This window comes from Sciurus vulgaris, assembly GCF_902686455.1.
Source record: "Sciurus vulgaris genome assembly, chromosome: 1".
In the NCBI taxonomy this organism is placed as follows: domain Eukaryota; kingdom Metazoa; phylum Chordata; class Mammalia; order Rodentia; family Sciuridae; genus Sciurus; species Sciurus vulgaris.
This window is the reverse complement of record NC_136461.1, coordinates 51126778-51145892: the sequence shown is the minus strand read 5'-3', so window position 1 is coordinate 51145892 and position 19115 is coordinate 51126778. Positions and strand designations below refer to the sequence as shown.

The 19115-nt window shown below is 35.8% G+C and overlaps 1 protein-coding gene and 1 pseudogene across 2 annotated transcripts in view; one reads left to right on the top strand and one right to left on the bottom strand.

Annotated features, from left to right (window-relative positions):
- The window catches only part of DOCK7 (dedicator of cytokinesis 7), a 225563-nt gene that overhangs the window by 49954 nt on the left and 156494 nt on the right, over window positions 1–19115 (top strand). Inside the window, 5 exon segments of the mRNA XM_079103571.1 lie at window positions 6033–6113; window positions 7558–7723; window positions 11991–12133; window positions 16175–16268; window positions 17326–17488. Coding sequence (XP_078959697.1) covers window positions 6033–6113; window positions 7558–7723; window positions 11991–12133; window positions 16175–16268; window positions 17326–17488 — 647 coding nt within the window.
- LOC306640103 (xyloside xylosyltransferase 1-like) lies at window positions 138–1933 on the bottom strand (annotated as a pseudogene). Its single transcript has one exon. The product of its transcript is annotated as a xyloside xylosyltransferase 1-like (transcript).

Below are 19115 nucleotides of genomic sequence, written 5' to 3'. Positions count from 1 at the left end.
CAAAATTAAAATAAAATGAAAATCTCACAACATTTCTTGCCCAATGACATCAGCTCGACTACAAAATGGGCCGGTAGGGCCTGCAACTTACCTACAGGAGAAGCCCTCACAAGAGGAAAGAAAAGTACACTCTCATGTTTACTCAGGTACAGGGTCTGGTGTGGCACGACAGGAAAGTACAACGATTTCTTTTTTTTCTTTAACAGAGAAACTAGAATAATTAGAAGCCTCTGAGCAACACCCCTTCCGAGCACACTCAGTTGCACCTGGAAACTGCTGGGCTACTCTTTGGAATGAGTCTTCCTAGGCCTCACAATGGCACTGCATGTCCTTGGGGTGGCCAGTCTCTGTTCTTTGATGGTAGATTTGACTTCTTAGTACAATCAGGTCACCTGGAGTTGGTTTGGATGGATAAGGGATAATGGGGTTTTGTGACGTGACTGGGAGATAAAGCTGTAAATGGCACAGCAAGGAGATTTTATGTGGGCCCCAGCTGGCCCTGGAGGCCTTCCCCAGAGAAGTGGCAATCTTGAAGCCTATGTCAAGCCATGCAAGTGTGTTGAGGGAGCGCACAGCTCCTGGGGTCAGGACGTGGAAGGTCGGGGCTCCTTCAGAAGCTTAAGCTCTGGACTGCTTGTTAACTCACTCCTTCAGATCTCAGTGGGAACTACAGTGGTACTGTTTGTTCTTTCGCACAAAATAGAAGCCTGCCAATTTGTTTATATTTGGTCCAAGAAAGGCAATTGCTCAAAGGATTTGGTCCCTTGGGGACCTGGGCACCACTTTCTTTCCTTCCTTCTCTTCATATGCTGTTTACTAGCCGACAAGAAGATGTCTATGTGTTCGTGCTTCTTGATTCCTGGTCCCCTGAAGGTAAAAAGGTCCTGAGCACCAGTAATGCAAAGGCCAGTCTTCATTGGGCGGCCTCAGGACAGTGACCAGCCAGGTGAAGGATCTGCAGCATCATGATCCTGGAGGATGTCTCTGCAGAGTCTTTCCAGGAGTTGATACTTCCCTGGGGCCTGCCCCAGTTCAGAAGCAGGCAGGACAAATGCACTTAGGCATCGGGGATAGGGGTGTTGCAGTTCCCATGGTAGATCTTGACGTGGCCCTCACAGTGGAAGTAGGCCTCAAAGACGTCACTGTAGCCATGGTCCCTCCACCAGGTGCACAGCTGCCGGTTCCAGGTGCAGCTCAGAACGTGGAAGAGCTCGGGGTGCTCCATGCTGATCATGGTGAAGAAGTCTTGGTCCCCGAGGTGGCCAGTGGAAGTGGTACTTGCTGGCCAGTTGCTGCACGTGGGCGGGCTCCAGCAGGCCGTGTGGAGTGTGGCCTGGCGCATGGCCTCCAGGCTCAGCAGCATTACCCCGCTGTTGAAGCCAGGGAGCCCATTGAGGGGAGGGCCTCCCACCCTGGTCGTGGGGTTCTCGTGGTGGAACTGCCAGAATTGTGTGCCTGTACACTGGCAGCATCTCTTTGGCTATGCCAATGACAGCACCTGGGAGGAAATTGTCAAACTCTTGAAATAACTCCCGGATATTAGTCTTGTACTTCAGATCGAGGTCTAGTTGAATGATCTGCAGGATCTCTTTGGGCATGATCTGATGCATGGCGACTGAGAGGAAGAAGATGGAGTCACTGTAGTAGGTCCCTGAGCCAGTGCTGAAGTGTTTCTGCATGGCCTCTACCACGGGGAAGAGCTTGTCCGTCAGTGCGGCAACATCGTGGAAGATGACCTCCCACACAGTTATCGTACTATGCATGGGCAGGCAAGTTAGGCTGGGCTCTCTCCAGCGATGGGCTGTCAGAGCCTCCAGAGACTCCAGAGGCAGAGTGGTCCATCAGCAAAGCACAGTCCGGGGTCCACTTCTAAGATGCCACTCAGACACCTGGTGATCCTGGTCAAAATGCCCAAATGCCCTTGCACTTCAAGTTGGCGGCAGGTGTCAGCAGCTCCTGCAGCAGGGCCTTGGCCACCTCGCGGGTGACCTCTGTGCTCACGAAGTACAGGTTAAGCATCCCGTGCACCTCCTGCACCTTGAACTTGGCAAGAAGCAGCAGCTAGCGCAGCGCACCGCCGGGCCTTGGCCTGAAGTGCGGCATTGTGCTCGGCTTTGGTGAACATCATCATCAGGTGGTAGTCCACGGGCGATCCCGCCACCCTCCAGGCTCTTGGCCTTGCCGCCGGCCGGTGCCACGGTGCCCCGCGCCACCTCCGGCGTGAGTGGTGAAGGCCCGGAGAGGACCCCAGCGCGGGCCTCCTTCTCCTCTTGGTGGTGCTGGAGAAGGTCTCCCGCCCGAGCTTTGGTAATAGAAGGCTTAGACCGCAAGTGCCGCAGCCAGCAGCAACACGCAGTAGTGAGAGCGGACAGTGCCTTCTATCTTCTTGTATTTGCTAACAGTAGCTTTGTGGCATAATATATGGTCTATTTTAGAGAAGGATCCATGTGCTGCTAGAGAAAAGCGTATTCACTCTTTGTTGGATGGTATATTCTATAAATATCCATTAAGTCTTTAAATTATTGATTGTGTTTTTGAGATCTATGGTTTCTTTGTTCAGTTTTTGTTTGGAGGATCTGTCCAGCGGTGAGAGAGGTGTGTTAAAATCACCTAGTATTATTGTGTTGTGGTCTATTTGATTTCTGAAATTGAGAAGGATTTGTTTGACATATATGGATGAGCCACTGTTTGGGGCATAGATATTTATGATTGTTATGTCTTGCTGATTTATGCTTCCCTTAAGCAGTATGAAATGGCCTTCTTTATCCCTTCTGACTAACTTTGGCTTGAAGTCCACATTATCTGATATGAGGATGGATACTCTGGCTTTTTTGCTGTGTCCATGTGCATGGTATGTTTTTCCTCATCCTTTCACCTTTAGTCTGTGGGTATCTCTTTCTATAAGATGAGTCTCTTGCAGGCAGCACATTTTTGGATCTTTCTTTTTAATCAATCTGCCGGTCTATGTCTTTTGATTGATGAGTTCAGGCCATTAACATTCAGGGTTATTATTGAGATATGATTTGTATTCCCAGTCATTTGGCTCATTTTTTTTTTTTTTTTTTTTTTTTGACATGACTTGATTTCTCCTTTATTTGACTGTTGCTTTAGGGTTCCTCCCTTTGCCAATTTACATCTTTTTTTTTTATCTATTCCTCATGGAATATTTTGCTGAGAATGTTCTGTAATGCCGGCTTTCTTTTTGTAAGTTCTTTTAGCTTTTGTTTGTCATGGAAGGATTTTATATCGTCGTCAAATCTGAAGGTAAGTTTTGCTGGGTATAGGATTCTTGGTTGGTATCCATTTTCTTTCAGAACTTGAAAAATGTTGTTCCAGGCCCTTCTAGCTTTTAGGGTCTGGATTGAAAAATCTGCTGATATCCATATTGGTTTCCCCCTGAATGTAATTTGATTCTTTTCTTTCGCAGCCTTTAAAATTCTGTCTTTATTTTGTATGTTAGGTATTTTCATTATAATGTGCCTTGGTGTGGGTCTGTTGTAATTTTGTATATTTGGGGTCCTGTAAGCCTCTTGTACTTGATTTTCCATTTCATTCTTCAGATTTGGGAAATTTTCTGATATTATTTCATTGAATAGATTGTTCATTCCTTTGGTTTGTTTCTCTGTGCCTTCCTCAATCCCGATAATTCTTAAATTTGGCCTTTTCATGATATCCCATAGTTCTTGTAGATTCTGTTCATGTTTTCTTACTGTTTTCTCTGTTTGGTCAACTTTGTTTTCAAGATTAAATATTTTGTCTTTGATATTGAGGTTCTGTCTTCCAGGTGTTCTATCCTATTGGTTATGCTTTCTATGGAGTTCTTAATTTGGTTTATTGTTTCCTTCATTTCAAGGATTTCTTTTTTTTCCCCAATATCTCTAACTCTTTATTGAAATGATCTTTTGCTTCCCATATTTGCTCTTTTAACTGTCGATTGGTGCAATCATTCAACACCTGCATTTGCCCTTTCATCTCATCCTTCAATGCCTGTATTTGCTCTTCATCTCTTTGTTTGCTTCCCTGATCGTTTTGATTATATACATTCTGAACTCTCTTTCTGACATTTCTTCTTCCATGCTGTCATTGGATATTATTGCTATACCATTTAGGTTTGTTTGGAACATTTTCTTCCCTTGTTTTCTCATATTGCTCAGGTATCTACCCCTCTAGTAGTCAAACTCTGGGATATTGCAGATTTCCTCTGTTGACTAATATTGTCTCTGTAGATTTCCAATAATTCACCTCTTCGTCTTCAGTAGCCTGAAGTCTTGGAGGAACTTGATAATGCGGTGCTCCCCTGGGAAGCTGGCCTTCTTGGGGTGGTGGCCGTCAGGTGGGGTATATTCCCCGGTGGCTCTGAGTTGGTCCCAAGTCTCTCAATACCTCCTCTTCTTGGCTCCTGGGTCTTGTCAAAGGTCCTCTAGCCTCCTGTAGGTGTCTCAGGAAGGGAGTTGTCCTTCCAATGATGATGGCCACGCCCTCAGGAGTAATTAAAAATGCCTGCACCAGCCTATAAAGAAGCCTCTGACTAACTCCGTGATGGCGACAAACCTCGGTGTGGTGGTCGGGCGGGGTTGTTCAGTGATGGCGTCTGTATTTGACCTGGTGGTTGGGCGGGTTGGCTACCCACTGCCCAGCTCTGCAAGGCAGGTGGGTTGGGTGCCCACCTGCTACCTCTGCGATGCAAGCGTCCTGACTCACCTGTCAGCTTGCTCCGCAACTACAACCAGCCAGTGATGGCACTGACCTAGGTGCAGGGGTCAGGCGGGGTCCATCACCTTTATTTTCAAAATTATGTATTTTGTCTTTGTTGCCTGAAGTTCTGTCTTCCAAGTGGTCTCCTCTGTTGGTGCTACTTTTTATTGAATTTTCATTTTGATTTTTTGATTCCTTCATTTCAAAGATTTCTTCTAGATTTCTTCTTAGGATCTTAGTATCTCTTTCTTTAAGATATCTTCCCTCTCCTGATTTCACTCTTTGTATCCTCCTTAAAGTCGTGAAGCAGTTTTACTAAGTATATTCTGAACTCCTTCTCTGACATTTCTTCTACTGGTTTGTCAATGGAGTCTATAATTGGAGCACCCTGGTTTGTTTGGAGTGCTTTATTCCCCCCCCCCTTTTTTTTTTCATTTTGTTTGTGTGTCTTCCCATCTAGCCGTGGGGATCTGATGTAGTACAGTTTCTACCCTGTAGATTTATAGTGTTCCTGAAGGTTTTGAATACCTCACAAATCTGGGTTTCAGTTTTCGTAGGCTCCACCACACCACAGTCCCAAGATGGCTCCTGAATTACAGACGGTAGATGAGCTCCAGTGGAGAGTGAAGGATATGGAAATAGGCCCCAGGGAGGAATCTCCCTTCCAATTCCCCTCACTTTCCATTTTTTTTGTGTCTACTTTCATTTCTTTCCGTGTATAAATTTTTCACTTTCTTGGTTATGTTTACTCCTAAATATTTTGTTATTTGTTGTTATAAATGGAATTTTTTTCTTAATTTTCTTTTGCAATTCCTCATTGTTAATGTGTAAGTTTGATAGCCTGCAATTTGTTGAATTTATTTATTAGTTTTGATAGTTTTTTTGGGGGTGAAATCTATAAGTGTTTGCTACATAAAAGATCATATCATCTGCTAAGATCATTTTAATTTTTACTTTCCAATTCAGATGCCTTTTATTCCATTTTCTTGCCTAATTACTCTGGCTTTGACTTTCAGCATTATGTTCAGTAGGAGAGGCAAGGGTGGGCATCTGTTTTGTTCCTGGATTTAGAGAACAAACTCTCACCATTGGTTACAATGTTAGTTGTGGGTTTTTCATATATGGTCTTTATTATGTTGAGGTACTTACCTTGTATTCCTAGTTTGAGTGTTTCTATAAGGAAAGGGTGTTAATTTTTATCTGCTGCTTTTTCTGCATTGAGATGATCATATAGTATTTTCTACTGTCATTTTGTTAATATATGGTATATTACATTGCATTTTTTAGACTGATTTTTTTTTTACACTTAATTAATCTTTACATTTTCCTTTTGACAGCTAGAAAAAGTCCTACAGCAAGGAGACATTGGAGAATGTGCAGAACCATATATGATTTTCAAAGAAGCTGATGCCACCAAGGTAAAATGTCATCCCCCTGATAATATTACTATTGTAATTTGGGGCAGTGAATACAAAGTGCATATTAAAGAATTTCACTACTATATCATTTTTGTTGTTGTTGTCCTACTTTCTTTTTTCCTTTTTTTTTTTTTTGGCAGTGGGGAGAATGGGAATTTAATCCAAGGGTGCTTAACTACTGAGCTACATCCTCAGCCCTTTTTATTTTATTTTATTAAATTTTGAGACAGGGTCTCACTAAATTGCTGAAGATGACCTCAATCTTGCTATTCTCCTGCCTCAGCCTCCAAAGTTGTTGGGATTTCAGGCATGTGCCACAGCTTCTAGCTCTTCTTTTTTCATTTCCCTTTGCCATTTAGCTTGTGTCATGTACTGTGCTGTTCTTGAAATCTGTCCCACATCCAAACTAATTGATTATTTTAAAAAATATGATTTTTTTCTTGAAGGGAACTAAATTAATTTAGTTTAACTTAAATAATTAAAACTTCCTTTATTTACAAAATTCTGGTATTTATGGAACTTTTCCTAGCAAAAAGTATTCTTGGCTTCCATGTGGCTACAAGTGGTAAAGGAATATAGTAAAAATAGAAAATATGGCCTATATTTTGCCATCAGTTGACTAATTCTGAGAATTTAGATAAACTTAGGAAATTTGTTGAATAATTAATACCAAATTTCAGATACATGAGTTAGCTACAAGGTGATTCTTGAATCTTTGAGCACAAGATTTACTACTAGAACACATAGCAGAGATATGCTCGTGGAGTATTGCACAAGCCACCAAAATCTAGAAGTTGTTTTGTTTTCTATTTTTCTCAGATTCAGAATAAGAACGGAGCCTTTTCTGCTACTGTAGAGAGATATGAGCACATGATATTCTCTGATCTTGGCTAGATATTTGAATTTCAGGTTAAAGTATTCTGACTTTTCCCAGGTTGTCATTTTACAAATTAAATTTGGTATGTTACATGAAAGTCATAAGTGTAGTTTAGCAGCTTATTTCATTCTTCCCTTTTATATTTACATAACATGATAGCATTAGGTACACTTATTTAGGATCTTAAAGGAAGAACTTATTTTGGCAGCATAATAGATTCAGCAATATGTGTTGTTACCTTCTAGTAAGTTTTCCACTTCTTTCCAGCTCTAATTTCCAAGGTAAAATACTGTCATTCCTGTATCCTCTGTGGAAAGAGTGTGTTAGGGACCATTGGTAAGCTCTTGCAGGCCACCTTAGTATTTGTTTCAGGCATATCTTTGTAGAATGAATTGAGATGGTTCAGTGGTTAAGACAATATATTGTTATTTGATCTCTGAAAAGTGTAGATTGTCTTTCTATCTTTATTGAGAATTGAGAACTCTTAACCTACCCCTTTATATAGTATAAAATAACCTTAAATTGATTTCTTTCAAATTTAATCATGTTTGAAGTTCTGTTTTGCAGAATAAGGAAAAATTGGAGAAGCTGAAAAGTCAGGCTGATCAGTTTTGCCAAAGACTTGGGAAATACCGCATGCCTTTTGCTTGGACTGCAATCCATTTGATGAATATTGTTAGCAGTGCTGGGAGTTTAGAAAGAGATTCTACAGAAGTAGAAATCAGTACTGGAGGTAAGCATGTTTTGTATAAAATATTCCTAAATGTATAATTTTTTTTTCTTACATAGTCTTGTTTTAGTTAGACCCTCTACGATGTGGCATAGAAATAAATTTTTGTCTTCTTTTTCATTTAACACTTTTTATTGAAATATAATTTGAATATCATATAGTGCACCCACTTAAAAAGTATAATACAATGGTTTTTGCTGTATTCCCAGTGTTCTACAACAATTCCCACAATCTATCTTTGAAACACTTTCACACCTGATAGCAGTTACTCCTCCTTCCCTTCTAATTCCCAAACCCATCTCTAAATCATCATTAATACACTTTGTTTTTAAGGATTTTTCTATGCCAGACATTTCATACACTGGCAATTTTACTATGTATTCTTTTGTGGCTAGTTTCTTTTCATAAGGTTTATTCCATTTGTAGTATGTATCACTGTTTTTCTTTTTTGCCAAAGGATAATCCATTTTATTAATAAACTATATTTTGTTTATTTGTTTGTCATTTGATGACCATATAGATTGTTTTCACTTTTTGATTATTATGAATAAATGCTGTAATGACCATTCCTATACAAGCTTTTGTGTGGACATATGTTTTTATTTCTCTTAAATATATAGCTAGGAGTTAAATTGTTGGGTCATATGATAGTTCTCTGTTTAACCTTTTAAGGAATTACCAGATTATTTTCCAATGTGACTGCACTTGCAAAAATCTTGCTGGCAATTTATGAAAATTCCAGTTTTTCCAAAATCTTTGCGAGTACTTATTATTATCTGTTCTTTGATTATAACCAATCTAGTGCAGGTGAAGCAGCATCTCATCATGGTTTAGATTTGCCTTTTGCTGATAACTAATAATAGTACATCATTTCATGTGTATTGACTTTTTGTATATCTTCTTTGAAGAATATAGATTATTATCCTTTGTCCATTTTTAATGGCTTTGTTGTGTTTTTATTATTTAATAGATGGCTAATTCTTAAATGGGATTTTCATCTTCTAGTCCTTGAATCATAAGAGTTCTTAGACTGGATACAAATCCCATATCTAATATACGATTCTTATTTTGGATTCTCTTTTCTTGGTAGTATTGGTTGCAGTTCAGAAATTTTGAATTTTGGTGAAGTCCAATTTTTCTGTTTACTTTTGTCACTGTGATTTTGGTATTGTATCTGAGAAACTGATACCTAACTCAAGATTAAGAAGATTTGCTGTTATGTTTTATTATAACACTTTTGTAGTTTTAGCTCTTATATTTAGGCTTATGATCAGTTTTTAGTTAATTTTTATACACATTATGAGAGTACAACTTTATTATTTTTTGTTTGTACCTGCACCATTTATTGACAAAGCTATTTTTTACCCATTAAATTGACTTAGCACACTTGTAAAAAATCTATTGAATATAGATGCGTGGGTTTATTTCTGGACTCTTAGTTCTGTTCCACTGATCTAGATGTCTAACCTTATTCCAGTACTATATTATATTACTTTAGCTTTTGGTAAATTGTGAAATTGAAAAGACTGGGCCTCTAACTTTGTTAGCCTTTCTCAAGATTATTTTGGCTATTTTGGATTCCTGGTATTTTTATATGAAATTTTGGTAGTTGTCAATTTCTGTAGATAGACAACTAGGATTTTTATAGGGCTTGTATTGAATTTATAGATCAGTTTATAGATTATTGCCATCTTAATGATATTAAATCTTTGACTCCAGGAGCATGGGATGTTTTTCCCTTTTTATTTAGATCTGTTAGTTTTTTTCATTGATGTTGTATAGTTTTCAGTGTATCTTTTGTCCTTATTACATTTATACCCAAGTATTTTATTGCATTTTGATACTATTTTAAGTGGAATTATCTTCCTAATTTAGTTTTCAGAATGACCATTTCCAGTATACAAAAATACACTTGACTTTTGCATGTTGATCTTGTGCTGTGAAACATTTTTAAAATTTATTAATTCTAGTTGTTGTTTGTTTTCCCCTAGATTCTTTGGGATTTTCTATACACAAAATTAAGTCATTTGCAAATAAAAATAGGTTTGCTTTTCTAATCTGGATGCCTTTTAAAATTTTTCTTTTCAAATTGTCTTGACTAGAATCTCCTAACAAAGATAAGAAGAAGTGGCAAGAGTGGATATCCTTGTTTCACTCCTGATCTTAGGACCTATCTATTTAGTCTTTTATCATCAAGTACTCTGCTGTTGGATTTTCTTCTCTCTCTTCTCCTTTGGTGCTGGGGATTGATTCCAGACTACGCATATATATGCTCTATCACTTAGCTACATCACAGACTATAGTAGGATTTTTGCAGATATGCTTTAGTTGGTTGAGGAAGTTCCCTTTTATTCCTATTTTTTTTCGGTGTTTTTATCATGAAAGATTATTGAATTTTGTCTAATGCTTTTTCTGCTTCTTGAAATAGTTTTTATGTATTGCCCTACTGATTGATTGTTTTTTGGGTGTTAAATTGACTTTAAATTCTTGGGAAAAGATCTGTTTGGTTGTGGCATATAATCTTTTCCTTGTGTTATTGGAGTCTGTTTGCTAATGTTTTGTTCAGGAATTTTGCATCTGTATTCATATGGTTCACTTTGTAGGTCTGTAGTTTTTCTTTCTTGTGATGCCTCTGTCTAGTTTTGGTGTCAGGGTAATAGTGGCCTGATAGAATGAGTTATGAAGTTTTCCTCTGTGTTTTGGAAGAATTCTTGGAGGATTGGTATGAGTTCTTCTTTGAAAGATTGGAAGAATTCACCATTAAAACTTAGGTGGCCTGATCTTTTCTTTGTGGTAAGTTCTATACTAATTAAACCTCTTCATTTGTTTTAGTTGTATTCAGATTGTCTCTTTTATCTTGACTCAGATTTATTAGTAATTTATCTCTCTCTGGAAATTTGTCCATTTGATCTAAGTTTGAATTGTTATCTAAACATTGGCATATAGTTGTTTATAATATTGATATATATTCCTTTTAACCTGTAGATTCAGTAGTCATATCTCTCTTCAATTCATGATGTTAGTATAGTAAACTTTTCCATTTTTCTTCATCAATTTAGCTGAAGGTTTGTGAATGTTTCCTTTTCACAATTTTTGGCTTTGTTGATTTGTTTTTCTATTGTTTCTCTAGTTTCTATTTCACCTTTTTCCACTCTGATATTGTCTTTTTTGTATCCTGCTTTCTTTGGTTTTAGTTTCTTTTTGTTAGTTCCTCAAAGTGTGAGATTATGTTACTGATTTGAGATGTTTCTTTTTAATATATGCATTTATAGCTATACATTTCCCTCTAAGCACTGCTTTAACAATAGTCTACTCGTTTTGGTATGTTTCATTTTTATTTTCATAATCTTACTTTATAATTTCCTGTGTATACTCACTTCTTTTCCCTCTGGCTATTTGGAAATGTGCTATTTCACTTCCATGTAATTGTGAATTCCTCAAATTTTCTTCTGTTATTGATTTATAGTTTAACTCCATTAAAAAAAAAATTTAGTTGTAGATGGACACAATACCTTTATTTTCTTTATTTTTATGTGGTGCTGAGGTTTGAACCCCGTGCCTCACATGTCCTAGGCAAGCATTCTACCACTGAGCTACAACCCCAGCCCCAAATTCCACTGTTTTTGGAAGATGTATTTTACATGATTTTGATTCTTTGGAATTTATCGTATCTTATGTCTTATTATACAGATTGTCTTAGAGAATGTTTTGTAAGTGCTTGAGAAGAATATGTAATTTTGTTCTAGCTTACTAGAGTCTAATATAAATGTCTATTTGGTCTAGTTTTTTAAAGTTTTGTTGAGATACTCTGTTTCATCGTTATCTTTAATCTAGTAGTTCTACTTGTTTTAAATAGAATTATCTATCGATTCAACACAAGGCCCTGGGTTGAATCTTTAGCACTACAAGGAAAAGGAACTGATTATCTTGTGAAGACTTTGCATGTTATCTTTCAGTTCTGTTTCAAACTCAAATGCTAAGACTGTGGGACCATTACATGTGACTAAAATTTCCATTGTGGTGAATATATCATGGTAAATGTGTAACTCCTCCAGAGCTGCTTTTTATAGTACATCTTTGGTCGGACACATAACTCCTTGTGTGGTATAGTCTTACTTTTACTCTGGTGAAATTGTGAAAAGAGAACCAAAAGATTAAAGTGATTTCTTCCTGATCTCTCCAGTATGCTCCAGTTTTCCCTGTGTTTGGAAAACTACTTTAAATTTAAAATTTTATGAAAATGAATGCCTTTTTCTCTCCCCCTTGGTAGAACGAAAAGGGTCTTGGTCAGAAAGGAGGAATTCTAGTATTGTTGGCAGACGATCACTTGAAAGGACAACAAGTGGAGATGATTCTTGTAACTTGACCAGCTTTCGACCTGCTACTCTCACAGTGACCAATTTTTTTAAGCAGGTATTGTTCTGTCATGTAGGAATTCTGGGAAGATGTTTGTATATAAATTTCTTTTTGTTTTAGTTCAGAAAAGTAGTAATCGTACCATACATGTACATGAGTGTGATTTCAAGAACTCTAATTTTTTTCTTTGTTTAAATGGTTGTAGTGTGGGTTGAACCCAGGGCCTTGCACATGTTAGGCAAGTGCCCTACCTCTGAACCATATCCCCAGCCCAATTTTAAGAAAGAATAACAATTAAAAAAATAATAAAAGTGAAAACTTTAAAAATAAGAAACAATTTATATTCTCTCTGTTGTTTTATTATTATAGTTATATAAATGTTGACCTTAACATTATTAATGCATCAAAATTAATCTTTCACACCTATATCTTATTTCTCATTTGTAATGATATGACTTATCTTAAGCATTGATGACTTATGAATTTCCTTAGAGTGAATGTGTACTTTTGTCTGTCTTCCCCACCCCAATTTTTCGGACCTAAACTACCATAATCTACAGTATGTGGAATAGAACATTTAGACCTGCCTACTTCATTTCTATGCTAAATTGTAGTCAGTGTTTTAAGAGATGAAGTTATAGATCCAAGATTGCTTTTTCTTCAAGGATATTTTCTTTGTAAAGCTGTTCCTTCCTCTTCAAATCAAATCAGTATTTTTCACATGTCAATCATAACCCATTGTGGTAATGGAAAACAGTTTGGAAGTTAATACCCAACACAAAAAAATAATAGTGTGTTATGCATGCTAGGGTTAAATATTGCTTCAGGAACCATTTCCAACCCAGTTTTTGTGTGAGTGCATTTTTGTGTATATGAGTATACTGGGTTTTGATGTAAAATGAATTTTTATACTGCAATCAAGATCAGCAAATTTTGAAAGTTTTTGTTCTGAGTGATGAGATGAGCAGACCCACCTAAGAATGGAGAGAAACTTAGATTGAAGGAGATTGAAGGAAAACACTAAAATTATCTCAAACTTCTTCATTCTGAGGTGTTATTTTAAGGAATTCTTTAATTATAATTTGAGAGGACAAGGGCAGAATGTCCATCGAATTGACAGCAATCTACTTGAAGCTCCTTTCTCTATAACAGTTCAGTAGTATTCATAGGTGGTTCCTCTGAGACACTTCAATGGAGAGAAAGCAGATGATAATCATCTAGTAAAAGAATACATCTAGAGAAGGCTACAGCTGAGTGTTACCTGGATAAAGTGATAGGCCAAATACAGGTAGAAACCAGAGCAATAGATTAATCTGATATAATAACACAGTCTTGGAGATATGATGCTTCTTTGTCTTTCTACTTCTTCAGCTGCTGTGTCACTTCTGCTACTATTTACACAGCTTTCTTTCTTTCTTTTTTTTTTTTTTTTTGGTGGTGCTGGGGATTGAACCCAGGGCGTTGTGCTTGACAGACAAGCACTGTACGAACTGAGCTATATCCTCAGCCCACTGCTTTCTTTTTATTTCATCAACCTGCTATATCATTGAACTGGTACAGTAAAACAAAATCAATAAGCCAACTACCCCTCTCCTGTTTAGCCAACGAATATATTTGGAGTATTCACCATGTAACAGATACTATTTAAAAAAAATTGAATTGGATTTATTTTAAAATTTATATATAAAACCAAAAATTATACATATTAATAAGGATAATATGGTACTCCATTATATGTATACATTGTAAATCTTTAAATGAGGTTAAAACATTTTTCTCCTTAAACATTTATCTTTTCCATATTGTGAAAATTTATAATATATAAATCTTTGTGAAATGTGATGTTCATTATTTTCTATAATCACCCTACTGAGCAATATAGCACACTAGTAGATACTGTTTTAAATACTGGTAACTGGAAATTAGCATTAAGGACTTCTGAAAACTTAAATAATTACTGGAAACATGGAGCAATAGAAAGGAAAGCGTTTGCAATTTACTTTCTGAAGTTCTGCGTTACATTTTTTTTTTTAAGCCATGAGCATGTACTATTATAAGTATTTTTAAATAACTAGAAAATTATACATCACACAAATGCAAATTAAGTAAAAGGCAGAGATACAATTTTAGCTAAGTAGAATTCAAGGCACAAATTTCACTTAAATGAGACACAGAAAGCAATTTCCCTCCTACTTTATGAGAGATTACTATCTATAGTTGGGATGATATAGTAATCAAGAGTGTTTATGTAGAGATTTAAAGTGTTTCAAGCCAAAAATTATTAGAAGTATGGGAAGATTTTAAAACAAACTCAAACTGACACATTTGTTTTAGAGACATTTATTCTATACATTGATAGCTTCATGAGTTTTCTAGCCTCAGGAGTACACAACAGTAAATAAGCAATGATGAGGGGGCAGGGGTCAGCTAGACTACTCCAGTGAACCTGTGTTTGAAGGTTGACTGGGATCAGCTGATCTAGCCTGACTTCTGGTAATACTGAAATGACTCAGCTCTGTTCCATGGCTCTGTACTTTTGCTCTTATCTTCTAGCAGCTTAGTTTGCTTAAATTCTCATAGCAGTGCCAGAGAGAGAGAGAGAGAGAGAGAGCGCTAAATTGTGCAAATGCTTTCTAAGTTCTTTTGCATATATTTGCTTACTGGTCAAAGAAAGGCATGTGGCCAAATCTAGAGAAGAGAATTATGCCACAACCAGCAAAAGGCACAGAAATAGGACATAAAGGATAGAGGCCAGTGGTATAATTTAATAGGTTAAGTAAATAGAAGTAATTTAGTCTGAATGTATTATGAATAAGGACTATTTAACCATCTATATTAATTCTGTAGTCAAAAGGAGAGAATTTATTCTTTCAGTAACTGATGAACATTTATCTTAGGTCACTGAAGAATCTTCTTTAACTATAACCCAAATAAGAGTAAAAACTGTTTTAAAGGTACTAACAAAAAACTATAACCACTTAGAAATTAAAAATTGTTTCCCAAATAATGGGATAAAAGAAGATCTATTCTGTCTCCAGTTTAGAATATAATAATGAACAGATGGAGTATGTCTCTAGGTAAGCTCATGGTAACAAAGTAGTCTTGCATAAAATTCAGGTTAATGTGTGAAATATACAAATAAGACAATAAAATGTCAAAAACATGTGGATTGGATTAAATACTGACACTTTGGTAAAGGAATAAAATCAACCCCAAGTTATTTAAATTATAAGAAAAAAGAAAATATTAACATAAAATTGAAAATTTCATATTATTTAGATTTTTTTTTTGTCTTTTTCCATATTGATTGAGATCATTTTAGAGTTTTTTTTTTCCCCCCTAATCCTGGTCTTACTATCAGGACAGTTATGCTTTTTCTTTCTTTCTTTTTTTTTTTGTGGTGCTAGGAATTGAACCCAGGGCCTTGTGTTCACAAGGCAAGCACTCTACCAACTTAGCTATATCCCCAGCCCTATGCTTTTTCTTTACTTCTTCTTCTTTTTTTTTTTTTTTTGTGGTACTGGGGATTGAACTCAGGTCTTTGTGCTTACAAGGCAAGCACTCTACCAGCTGAGCTATCTCCCCAGCCCTCCTATGCTTTTTCTTAACAGCAGTTTTATTGTTTTTTCTTTTATAAAAAAATTTAACCAATCTGTAGATTTTGCATTTGAGAAATTAAGTAATATAATGTTGAAAGGACAAATATGAACTCAAGTGTAACAAATTTATAAGACTGTTATATATTTTTACATTTTACATTACATTGCTTTTTGGTTCTGTTTTGTATCTCTATTCCTTTTTTTCTTCATTTACCTCTAACTTGTATTGGTTTTCTATATTTTATGGTATTCTATAATACTTGATAGGTATACATAATGAACTATAAGGAAATCAAAAGATAATGCTATCACAAATCTCAGTAAAATTTGAAAGCACAACAGAAAAGGAAATAAGTTGGGATATTTATACTCATTAATTGAATTTTTCATTCTGCCTGCATTATAGAAAAATTGCATGCTTTTTAGCAAGCAGTGTAAATGTATTTCTGTCTACTATATTTGTTTTACTATGTTCTTTTATCTCTATCATTGAAATCAGGAAGGAGACCGTTTAAGTGATGAAGACCTGTATAAATTCCTTGCTGATATGAGAAGACCATCTTCTGTCTTACGGCGACTGAGACCCATTACAGGTATTTTCAAATATTTGAGTACATTTGATTACAACTATTGTCATCACCAATATATTATTTACAATTATGCATTCCTTATTTTCACTTATTTGGCCCATATATATATATTTCTATGATCAATACCTGTCAGTCTTCATCTTATTAACTATCATGTGTTCTAACAATTTAGATGTAAGATTAGCACCTTTGATAATTTGAGTTCTAAAATGAGAATGATGAGTAATATTCTGGCTTAAAATTATTTTCTAGGGGGAAAAAAATGCACATGGAAAGTAAATATTCAGAAACAGATTCATATTATGATTGGAACAAACCATACCAGAGTAAAGCTGTTTTGAAATCTGCTAAGTCAAAATAAATCATTTAACCTTGAACTGTTAGCTTATTCCTGTATGTTTCTCTTTTTAAAATTCTTCTTCATTCCTTCCCTTTCATTATTCAGAAAGCATTTATTATTTTATATGCATTTATGCATGTATTAATAATTTCTAAGTTTGAGACTCAATAAAATAAAATGATTAAAAGGTCTGAGATGATAGTAATTTGGTTTCTGTAGTATTCTTCCCAGACTTCCTGCGTAACAGTTTCTCAGTTCTTCCAAAAACAGTTTTATTATTGTGATAGTCAACTTTCTATCACTGTGACAGATTATGTGAGAAAAGTATATTTCAAAGGAGGGAAGATTTATTTTGGCTCTTAATTTCAAAGGTTTTGGTCCATGGTTGATTGGATTTGTTGCTTTTGGGCCTGTTGTGAGGCAGTGCATTATGGGGGAAAACATGTGGTGGAACAAATCTGCTTACTTCATGGCAATTGTAAAGCGAAAAGAGAGAAAGGGGCTGGGTCTCAATATCTTCTTCAGGGGCACACCTGCAAGGACCTAACTTCTTTCACTAAGCCCCACCTCCTAAAGGTTCCACCACTTCCTAATAGTGCCACATGCTGGCCACCAATCCTTTAACACAGAGCTTTTGGGGGAACAGTTCAGATCTAAAATATGCCAATCATTGAATTTTTATTTATTATGATTACATTGTTCTTATATTTTGATATGTAGCTCAGCTGAAGATAGACATTTCTCCTGCACCTGAAAATCCTCATTATTGCCTAACCCCGGAACTGCTTCAAGTGAAGCTTTATCCTGACAGTAGAGTCAGACCTACCAGAGAAATTTTGGAGTTTCCTGCCAGGGATGTCTATGTTCCAAACACTACTTACAGGTAAGAGGTTTTTGGAGACTTCTGATATAAAGTATTATATATTCTAAAAGTATTATATTATACTAAAGTAAAGCTAGAAAGAAACTGTCCTAGAAACTTGTGTTAACTTTGTTACTTATTCCATTGCTCAGTGCACAATTTTGGTTAATAGCTGTTGTGTATAAAGCTGTTACTGTGTGCCAGGTATAATGTTAATTACCTTACATGCATTATCTTACTTAATCCTTATACTTTTTGTAGGTGTCACCTTCATTTTAGAGGTGAATAAACCATGGAATAGAGGGTTTCAAAATATTGCTGAGCTTCATACTTTAGTATGAGCTTCATACTTTAGTATGGTGGTGGCTGGCATTTGATTCCTGGACTGTTAGAGTAAAACGTTTGAACTCCTAATTCATATATTTTCTCAAATGTTTATTATTAGCAGAATCTAGTATTACAGATGAATCAAATTTACATGTTTACATTATTTTCTAACAATTAGTCAAAGATATTGGTTGAGTATATACTACCTAGAGAATACTAGGCACAAAGTAGTTGAATATAACTTTTCAGGCAGAACACTATAAACTTGAGGAATAGCATTTGCATATACTCCTGATGAATGATGCTCCCTTTATGAATGCTGAGACCATGACTCTGTATGTGTATTGAGATAGCCAATGGAGCAGCTCAGATATAACATTCTGAAATAGAATTTTGAGTTTCATTTCAGACTTCCCCATCCTAATATATTTTACTACCAATTACCAAGTTCCTGAAGAAAAAAAAAAATTAGAATCATGATTTCTCTCTTTTCCTTACCTCAACACTATTCAGCTAAGTTATGTAGGCTCTACTTTCAAATTGTATCCTGAATCCAATACTTCTTATCACTTCCACCTTTTAAAAATTCTAGTCTAAGGCACCAGTAGATCAGCATTGTCAAGTAGAAATTACATTTGTAATTAATTTGTAAACTACATTTGTAATTTAAAATTTTAGTTACTACATTTAAAAAAGAATCAAGTTAATTTTAATTGTTATTTAACCTAGTGTATAAAAATATCACTTCCACTTCAACATGTAATAAACATAAAAAGTTGGTATTTTACTTTTCTTTCCTAGTAAAAGTTTTCAAAATCTGGTGTGTGTTTTATACTTAAAGCACTCTACAGTTCAGATGATCTGTATTTCAAATGTTTAATAGCCATATGGGACTAGAAGCTACCATACTGAATAATTGTTGATGTCAGATTTTGCTAAAGTTTTCTAATTTGGTCATTTTATTTCTATCCCCAACTCAAGTCAGCTCCCAATATTGCATCTGAAAAGATCTTTAAAAGTTACAAGTTTATTCTGTCTAAAACTCTCAAGTGACTTCCATTAAAAGCAAAAAAGAATTTTTTCATAATAGTCTATAAGACTACTTGATCTGGTTCCTTTCTCTAATTCCATGTATTGTTACTCTGCTTTACTCTTTTCATTTTAGCCTTAGTGGCCTTTCTGTTCATCCTTGAACAAACAATTCTATTCTGCCTAAGACTTTTCCATTAGCTTTTTACTCTGCCATTTTTGTTTTCTCCATATTTTGACATGACTTGTTTCCTTATCAGACATGCATCTGCTCCTGTATCATCTTCTAGAG